Source organism: Tupaia chinensis, unplaced genomic scaffold (genome assembly GCF_000334495.1).
Source record: "Tupaia chinensis unplaced genomic scaffold, TupChi_1.0 Scaffold000350_1, whole genome shotgun sequence".
NCBI classification, from domain to species: Eukaryota; Metazoa; Chordata; class Mammalia; order Scandentia; family Tupaiidae; genus Tupaia; species Tupaia belangeri.
Window position 1 is genome coordinate 5,295,983 of NW_006159844.1, and position 10,365 is coordinate 5,306,347.

Consider the following 10,365-nt stretch of genomic DNA (forward strand, 5'->3'; position numbering starts at 1 on the left):
AACCCTGCTTCCCTGTTGGAAAATTTTTACTACTCCTGACTCAGCTCTGAAGAGGATGTGGTCATTGCAGTTTCCTGCTCTTAGTGGTCACATGCAACACGGTCGCCCCTTCGGAGGGCCTGGTTGCTGCAGAAACAGTAACTCTTGACCTCAGGGATTGGTCAAGAATTCTGGAATACATGCATGCATGCATCCTAGACCAGCAGTTACACTCTCTTGTGCAAAATCAACAGCACTGCCAGTCTGGATGGTGCCAATGAAGATGTGCCATTCATTAGCCTTAAACTTGCCAAGACTTTTGGATTATCTGTATCAATTAGTGGTTCAGGTCATTCTGGGAATGTTAAAAACAATTCTGTAGATGACAAAAAAAAAAGTATTATTCTGAATATAGAATATGCTTGCGGGGTGGAGAGAGGTGAAGAGGAAGGGTAGACCCTCTCAATGGGGCATCACCACACTGAAATCTTTCCTCCTCCATTTTTCCATTCTGTCAGGATTTTGGGTGTGCACACACTCTTGCCCAGTGTATTTTTCAAGCCCCCAAGGCCAGCACTAGAACTGAGGTAAGCTGTGTGGGATCTAACTCCCTATACACAGAGCATATACCTACAGTTTAAGTTTCTGGATATTAAGTTCCTTAAGCTACAGAAACGTGTCTCTGTCAAAAAATGACTAAAGCTACAATGTAAACTGTGACTATTTAAGTCTGAGTACTAAAGACTCAATACTTAAAACTGAAGGTAAAGACAAGATGTGGAGCCAGCAGGTGGCATGGTGGTTAATGTGCTGGACTTCCATATGGCTGACCATGATTCGAATCCCAGACCTGGCAACTTGAAAGTTATGCCATGTACATGTGTTCCCAAAATCCTGAAAAGAAAATGGAAGAGAAGGGATCACTGCATGGCCATCCTCCCTAGAGGGTGATTTCTCACTTTTCCTTTCTCTGTCTCTCTCTGGTGAATGCATGTGCTCTTTGGCAAAAACCTAAAATAATGAATTATTTAATTAAATTTTTAAAAAAGGACAGGATTTGATTATTTTCCAAAAGCACTGTTTTTATTTATACAGAGTCCTAACCACTTCAGCAGTAGGAAGAGTGGAAGAGGTTCCTTTTACAATCCAGGGGCCTCCATATGTTGGTTTGTTGTCACCAAACACACAGGCAAGTGGCATCATGGATTTGGTAAACTAATGACAATGTTTAATCTCTCTCTGCTAGAGCAACAAGGTGAGCATCAATCTCTGCTTCTGTAAGAATCCTAGAAGGCAAAAGGGAGAAAAAACATTTTTAAAACTATTTACTTCTTAAATACTATTTACCTTTTTTTTTTTTTTTACAAAAAAGAATTTAATTTTATTTATTTATTCATTCATCCATCTTATTTTATTTTTAATTTGACCAGAGTGAGACACAGAGAAAGAGAGAAAGTGAGAAAAAAGCAAGCCACCAGGTCTGGGACTTGAACCGTGGTTGGCCATGTGGGAGTGTCCAGCGCCTTAACCACCATGCCACCTGCTGGTCCCGATACTATTTGCTTTTTAAAAAACTTTCCCATAAAAAATTCAAATACATATAAAAGTGGGAGTTTAATATATTCTGGGATATTAATTAATTAGCACATACTATTTACCTATCATCCAACTTGAATAATTATCAATTTATAACCAATCTTTAAAAAAATCTGTATACCAAGTACTCATCCTTCATATTTTGATAGCATATCAAATTTATCTATACACAAAAATAATCCTACTTTAATATCAGATTCAGAATCAGGGCTTTTCAAAAACAATCTTTTAGTTGCAGCTAAGTTAGAAAAGATTCCAACTGATTAATTATAAAGCTAACCTATACATAATGTATTTTACAAAGGATCTTCAAAAGTTCATGGAAAATGTATAATGTGGGCTCCCATATAGCTGACCATAGTTCAATCCTGGACCTGGTGGCTTGCTTTCTCACTTTCTCACTCTCTGTCTCTCTCTACTTCTCTAGTGAGTGCTCATGCCCTGTAACAAATTAAAAAATAATAATGGCAAATAAAATTAAATAAATAATTCTAAAAAAAGAAAGAAAGAAAGAAAGAAATCTTGTACTAACTTGTGATATACCTGAAGAGGATCTAGTTAGGGGCACTAAAAAGATAAGATATCAGTTTGAAAAAAAGCCTATTTCAGAGCAACATGAATTCTGCTAAAATTGAAGTAAAACTGACCAAATTTATGTTGAAGCATAGGTAAAATGGTGAAGTCACTGGTACTATACAAAACATTTTGGGGACAATACCCCAAAGAACTTAGGAGTTCTGCAAATGAAAAACATATTCTAAGAAAGGACAACGTGAGGCCAGCAGATGGCACAATGATTACGTCGTTGGACTCCCACACGGCTGACTGCAGTTCATGTCCCAGACCCGATGGCTTGAAATTCTCACCGGACATGTGTGTGTGTGTGTGTGTGTGTGTGTGTGGGTGGGTGCATGCCCAAGACCCTAGGAGGAGAATGGAGAAGGGATTGTGGTATGGTCCTCCCCCTGGGGGATGATTTCTCACTTTCCCTCTCACTGTCTATGTCTGTCTCTGGTGAGCAATGCACCCTAAGGCAAAAAACCCCTAAAAAAAAGAAAGAAAAGGAAGGACAACATGATGTTAAAGATGACACCTGTAGCGGCAAAACATTCACATTAATTTGCAAGGGAAAAATTAACCTTGTTCATACTCTACTTGAAAAGAACTAACAATTAACAGCAGGAACAACAGCTAAGATCTTAGAGATCTCAGTTAGTTCAGCTTACACAATTCTGACTGAAAAACTAAAATTGATCAAACTGGGCCAGCCCTATACAGCCTAGCGATTAAGGGAGCTGGATTCCACATGGCCAACCAGTTTGAATCCTGACCCTAGAGGCTTGGAAACACAATGGGTGCATATACTATGTGTACCCCAAATCCTGACAGAATGGTGAAAAGAAGGGATTATGGTATGACCATGCCCACTGGGGCAGTGCTTCCTTCTTGCTTCCTCCCTACTCTCTGGTAAATGCACCTACTTTCTGGCAGTTAAAAAAAAAGCTGAGTGGGGCCTGGAGGTGGCATGGTGGTTAAGGTGCTGGACTCTCACACAGCTGACAGTGGTTCAAGTCCAGGACCTGGTGGCTTGCTTTCTCACTCCCTCTTTCTTTATGTCTCTCTCTGGTCAAACTGAATACTAAGTAATAAAATTAAATAAATAATTCTTTAAAAAAAGAAAACAAAAAAACGAGTAAACTCTCTGCTTGACGGATACCAAAACTGCTGTGCCCAGGTAAGCTGCAGATAAGAGCAGAAGTTACAAGAGAAATTTTTAAAAAACAGGATCCTAAGACTCTAAAGCATTTCTTTGAAGAATTGTAATAGGAGATGACACACGGCTATACCAGTACAATCCTGAAGACAATGCACAATCAAAGCAATGGCTACCAAGAAGAGGAAATGGTTCAGTCAAAGCAAAAGCCAAAATCTGATCTAGAGCAAAGGACATGGCAAATTTTTTTTTCTTTCTTTTTTTTTTTTTTTGTCATAGGGCACATGTGCTTACTGGGGAGAGACAGAGAGAAAAAGTGAGAAATCACTCCCCCAGCGGATGGCCATGCCACAGTCCCTTCTCTTCCATTCTCCTCTTGGGATTTTGGACAAGTATGCACATACACCTGGTGTGACTTTTTAGCCACTGTTCCAAGACTTGAACCATGGTTAGCCATATGGGAACTGAGTGTCTTTATCACCACACCACCTGCTGGCCCATGGCAACAGTTTTTCGGAAAAGATCAAGGTATTTTGCTTGCTGACTTTCTGAAGGGCCAAGGAATGGTAACATGTACTTATTAGGGGAGTGCTGAGAAAGTTAGCTGAAGCTTTAGGAGAAAAATGCTTGGAAAAGACTCACCAGAGAGCCTTCCTCTGCTATGGCAATGTTCACACTCACTCTCTCATCAAACAAGGGTAATTTTCTGAGTTTCAACGAGAAATTAGGAGGTAGCTACCTTACAGTCCTGATTTAGTACCTTCTAACTTCTTCTGACTTCTAAGCTTTAAAAACATCTTTAAAGGGCATTCATTTTTCTTTGGTCAATAATGTAAAAAAGATTGCACCAATATACTAAATTTCCAGGACTCTCAGTACTTAGGGTGGACTAAATGGCTGGTGTTATCACTTATAAAAGTTTCTTGAAGTTAACAGGGTGTATGTTGAGAAATAAAGTTTACAGTTTTATTTTTCCATGAACTTCTTGAAGTATCTTGTATTTAATATGACAAAGTGCCTCTACTAGTGCGAGTTTACATGCTCTGAGAGATAAAAATTCATTGAAAAATTTAAAGTAGCTTAAAAAAAGTTGCCCAAAATTAGCAGAAGCCCATGAAAATAAATTCAGTTCTATAGTCTACTAGCCAGAAGGTACTCCATGTCCAACATTTATTTCTAAATGGCATTTGCCTTGAAAAGGAATCAACTACTTGGCAACTTTGTTTACATGACCTATTACTGTTAAACTTCTAAGAAGTAAAATTGGTCAAGTTTTAATTGCTACGTCGCTGAACTCCCATGTAGTAGACCACGGTTCAAGTCCCGGGACCGGTGGCTTAAACTCAGGACAGGTGCATGTGCGTGTGTACCCAAGATCCTGAGAGGAGAATGGATTGTGGCATGGCTGTCCCCCCGGGGGTGATTTCTCACTTTCTGTCTCTGTCTTTCTGGTGAGTGCATGAGCCCTATAGCAAAAACCTCTTCAAAAAAGAAGGGTAAAACTTGTCAAAATGACATTAAAAAAAGAAAATCATCAGTGGGTGTGTGCATTCACTGGAGAGAGATAGGAGGTGGGGAGAAGTGAGGAAGCACCCACCATGGGACATGGTCATGCCACAATCCTTTTTCCTCCATCTTCCCCTCCTGTTGGAACTTTGTGCATGTACGCCCATGTGCCAGTGTATCTGTCAAACTGCCAGGTCCAGGACTCATACGGCACAGTCAGCTATGTGGGATCTAGCTGTCTTAGCTACCAAGCCATAGGCCAGCCCCAAATGACACTTTTTAATACAGCTTGGGGCAATATTAAGTACATTATATAGTTGTCGATACTTATGTTTTATGTTCTAGTATACTTATTAAATATTCTTACTCAAGTATACATACTATCACAGAAGTTATAAGTGATACAAGGCCTTTCTAAAGACAAGAGTTTCCTTGTGAGAAAGCAAGCCATCAGGTCTAGGATTCAAACTGTGGTCAAGCATGTGGGAGTCCCGTGCCCCAACTACCATACCACCTGCTGGCCTCCTCTTATCCAATTTTTAGTAATACATGCAAATCAAATTTAAAAAGAGATAGGAAGATCAGAACAGAAAAAAAAAAGAATTTATTTTGGGTTCTTTAGAGAGATTTGGAAATTATTCTTGCTGGAATTTTATGGTTTTAAAACAAAACAAAAAGTAGGCAATCTTTTCCTACAGGAAAAAAGCTAGAAAAAAATTCAACTTTTTAAAAATCCTATAGATTTTTCTTAAATCATTTGTTTATACCACTTACTTATAGGCAACTAAAAGAAATTAGAAAAAGAACACATACAACAAAGAAGGCAAGGTCCAGTTAAGCTTTATTTACCACCTCTCCACCCATGCAACCATGACCACGCCAGCCCTATGGCAAAAACCATGACCATGTGTTCTAAGGCTGTGATCTAAGAGTAGATGTACAAGACAGTTAAAATGCCTCTCAGCAGTTCCTTGTATGTGTGGATTGAGAGTGTAATATTTTTTCTAATCAAAAATAGCATCTTGGTCCATAAGAAAATATATAACCCAGCCATAGAGTTGTTGAGGGATTAGCTGAGCAAATGTATGTTAAACACCCAGGATAGATTTCAATCATGGAATCTGAAAGGCTGGTATGTGGGAAGTTAGTCATGTAGTAAGAACACAACCCCCAGCATTGACAAATCAGTTAGGTGTATTAAAAATTCAGGGTTTCTTGGGACCAGCAGGTGGCATGGTGGTTAAAGTGCTAGATACTCCCACATGGCTGACCAGGGTTCGAGTCCTGAATCTGGTGGCTTGCTTTCTCGCTTCCTCTCTCTCTCTCACTCTCAACGTCTGTCTCTCTCTGGTCAAATTAAAAAATAAATGAATGAATAAATAAAATAAAATAATTATTAAAAAAAAAAATTCAGGGTTTCCAAAGATCTCTGGATGAGGGTCTGATATATATTAGCATTTCCTACTGCTCTTCAAAGCTCCACTTAGATAACCACAAAATAACCAAACTTCAGTACTATAACTTTGGGAGTTGAACTTCTATTGGCTCTAAACTGAAAAAAAGCACTTGTGATTACTCCTTATAAAAAGGGTATTTCATGTCGTCTCTGGTGTTGGATAAAAAATCACTCTAAAATGTAGAGAAAACTAGAATCCAAGAATCCCCAGTAGATGCCTGAGACTGTGGATAGTACCAACTCTAAATTACGATGTTTTGGGGTTGGCAGGTGGCGTGTTGGTTAGAAACACTGGGCTCCCACAGGACTGACCGTGGTTTGAATCTCAAACCCTCCCCCCCCCACCCAGTTCCTCTCTGATCAAATTAAAATAAATAAAGTTAAATAAAATAATTCTTTAAAAAATAGTATGCTTGTTCCTATACATATGTAAGTATAACAAAGTTTAATTTATACATTAGGCACACTAAGAGATTAACAATAATTAATAATAAAAGAGAACAATTATAACATACTCTAGTAAAAGTTCTGTGAATGTGGTGCATGTCTCTCTCTTTCAGAATGTCCTTTTATACTATGCTGTACTATTTTCAGACTGCAGTTGACCATAAGTAACTGAAACCACAAAAATCAAAACTGTGGATGGGGGGGAACTACCGTATACTCTTTCTTAAAGAGACTCCAGTAGGTTTTAAAACAGATCTCTCAGGTGTAGAAGAAAAAAAAAAAACATAACCACAGTTCAAATCATTCCCCTCTGCACCGCCCCCCCACCCCAACACACACACACACACACACACACACACACACAGGTTACAGGGCAAATGGATCCACGTGTATTTACCTTTCAAGTCTGGAATTTAAGCACTTGGCACATTTCTTTAAGAAAATGGCTGAAAATATTACTCACCTGAATTTAGGATTTTCAACTGTAACTACTCCAACTTCTATTTCTGAAGGTTTGAAATCAATTGACAGAACAGTAGAGAGACATGTAATTGCAGTCTGAAAAAAGTATCGACAATTTAGCACTTTCAGAGATTCTGAAGTTTCTTCATTTGAAGCATATTCAAATCACATATACGTTAACCATAGCCGCTTATTTCTGCTCCCAGCTTCAGTGACAGTTCTACTGTCGCTCTACTATCAGACTGCTTTTGCTGTCAAAGGTGAAAACCTGTTTCTACCAACTGAAATTAGAAATTAAAGGGTCCCATCAAACAAAAGATGATGACTTCTACAAAGCAGTTTATTTACTTGATGACCACTATGTACGAGGCACTGTTTATCACTTGGAGTGAAATGGGGAGAGGATAAAGATGAATGGTACCTTCAAGGAACTTACACTAATAACAATTTAAGAATGTTTAAGTCTGATGTGATTAATTCTGTAATTCTGAAGCATAACTAAAATGAAACAAAACAAAAACAAACTTTAAGAAATAAATGTTTAAACAGGACACAGAACCTCTCAGATAAGAATTAGCTTCACATCTCATCAATAGTATAAAACATACTGCCAATCAAATATAAAAGTATCTGATGATTATTTTTCTTGTTATTTATGTGAAGCATCTTTTTAGTCTTCACAATGGCTTTAATTCCAGATCTTTTAAAGATCTGCTCAAATTTTTTTTATTTATTTTTTTAGCAGTAAACCAAAGGCTTTCCTATAGTCCAAGACTATTAAATAGACTGTATAAGAAATTTAGCTTGTTCTGTCCATTTAAAACTTCCCAATCACAGTGAATAATCTCCTTAATGCTTATAAAGCTAGCTTTACTTTTGCATTCCAGATGTAATTTCTCTGCCAAGTCATTCTTTGAGAATGCTTTTGCTAGGAAGAGGTTTCCTTCCCTGAAAATTTGTTATGTGGCCATTTCTCCTTTAGAACTGTAACAGCATTATTACCAACTCAACCTTTTCACTTTTACTACTGGGATGCTTAAGCCTAATAGGAGTCCCTCAACAACAGCAACCACACAGGTCTTTGGGCCTAGTCTTCATTCTTATTGTTCATATTTTCGCATTTTATTATATATGCCTTGCCAAAAGCAGTTGAAATACTTCATGAAATGAGGTAGGGAATTAAGTAAATAAAAACAGCCTTCATTTTCCCATGTCAGCTGAATGACATCAATTTTACTATGACAATGACAAACCTGGATCTTGCAATGTAATAGGTTTTCCAGAACATCAATATATAAAGGTTTTCACTGTTTTATATAGCCGACGCAAGTCAGCACCAGAGTTGGGCAGCAGTGCAGTAGTAACTGGACCCATAAGGTAAGGCCCTGGATTCTTGTCCAGGGATCTCCCCATGCATGCTGGGCAGCTGCAGGGTGAGACTAGGGGTGGAGTGCAGCATGAAGACCCTGTTGGGGTGCATGTCCCACTCTCATGGAAGAAATACAAATTAAAAACAAAAGAAGAGAGAAAGTCAGCAGGATCTTTTGGCTAACTTACTTCCACTGTCTGTTCAAATGTCCAATCAAATTTCTTCTTCACTTTTTTTTCAAGGAAACTGGTTGACTCAGTTTATTTAACTCCTGCGGCAGTGGCTTTAAACCCACAGTAGTAACCTGCAGGATCACACTTGTACACCTGAGGACCTTGTTCTTCATCTATACCAATTAATATCATACCTAAAGAGAAAGACAGACCCTAATTAAATATTTTTTACCTCTAAACAACAAAATTTCCTCTTTGTTGGTGGTGTCACATGGCTGTTAATTATACTTTAGCCCTCAATTTTAGAGTCTCTGTTTTGCTTTAAGAAAACTGATAACGTACAGATTATTGTCACAGATAAATGAGGTAACAGATAAATGTCCCTTTTACAAAAGTATTTATCCCATATATTAGAAAAGTTGTTTGGAGGTCAGCCTTACAGCGCAGTGATTAAGGGAGTTGAATTCTACAAGGCTGACTGAAGTTTGAATCCTAGCCCTAGCTCACCAGAGAGAGACAGAGAGGAGGGGGAAAAGCGCCCCCCCAAATTGGGATGTAGTCATGCTGCAAATCCTTCTCCGTCATTTCTCTCTTCTCATTGAAAAATATGCTGGAGTGGTTTAGTGGTTACGTGTCTGGACTCACACATGGTGGACCATGATTCGAGTCTTGGACCCAGTGGCCTGAATATCATGTCAGGCTCATGTGCATGAGTGCCTATCCCTCCAAGGAGTGATTTCTCACGTTCTCTCTCAATGTCTCTGTCTCTCTCCAGTGCTCCAAGGCAAAAATCTCTTAAAAAAAAAAAAAGCTGGGTGTATGTGTACGTTAGTGCCCAGGGCCAGCAGGTGACATGGTGGGTAAAGCACTGGACTTCCACATGACTGACCACAGTTCGAGTCCTGAATCTGGTGGCTTGCTTTCTCACTTTCACTCTCCGTAAGCGCATGTACTCTATAGCAAAAATTAAATAAATAAATGAAATAATACTTTAAAAAAATGAAGTCTGAATTATTAGAAATGTAATGTATAGGGACCAGCAGTTAGCGTAATGGCTGTGTCGCTGGACTCCCAGGTAGCCGTCCAGGTTCGAGTCCTGGACCCAGTGGCTTAAACTCCCGCTGGGCATGCGTGCATGCGTGCCCAAGATTCTGAGAGGAAAATGATGGAGAAGGGATTGAGGCGTGGCATCCTCCCTGGGTGGTGATTTCTTGCTTTCTATCTCTCTGTCTTTCTCTCTTTCTGGCAAGTGCATGCGCCCTATAGCAAAAACCTCTCCAAGAAAAAAAAAAAGAAAGAAATGTATTAACCACTTTTCAACTCTTGTTATTACCTTCAGCATGTTATAGAACCCTTTGGGAATGCTGGCCTGAGGCAGGCTGTATAGATAGCAAAGGCAATAGATGATGAAAAAGTAACAGAGGAGTTAGAGAAGGAAAAGATAAACTGAGGACTAATTAGATGATTAAAGAAGGGGAAGTAAGAGTTGAAAATGAATGTAGGGAAGTACTAATGATTTCAAGTTCGAAGAGTCTATGAGCCATGAAGGTAGGAATTGGGTGAAGATAATGCACGAGTGACTGGCGGACAGGTAGTAAGTGAGGCTGTGGAAGTGGGTGAGATTACCCAGACAGAGCCAAAAGGAAAAAGAAGGACCAAGGTC

General features: G+C 38.9%; 1 protein-coding gene across 1 annotated transcript in view; it reads right to left on the reverse strand.

Annotated features, from left to right (window-relative positions):
* Positions 1-1,040: 1,040 nt before the first annotated feature.
* PSMA6 (proteasome 20S subunit alpha 6) overlaps positions 1,041-10,365 on the reverse strand; it is a 24,010-nt gene continuing 14,685 nt past the window's right edge. The window contains 3 exon segments of the mRNA XM_006172350.3: positions 1,041-1,265; positions 7,162-7,256; positions 8,718-8,896. Of these exon segments, the coding sequence (XP_006172412.1) occupies positions 1,208-1,265; positions 7,162-7,256; positions 8,718-8,896 (332 nt within the window). The 3' untranslated portion in view covers positions 1,041-1,207.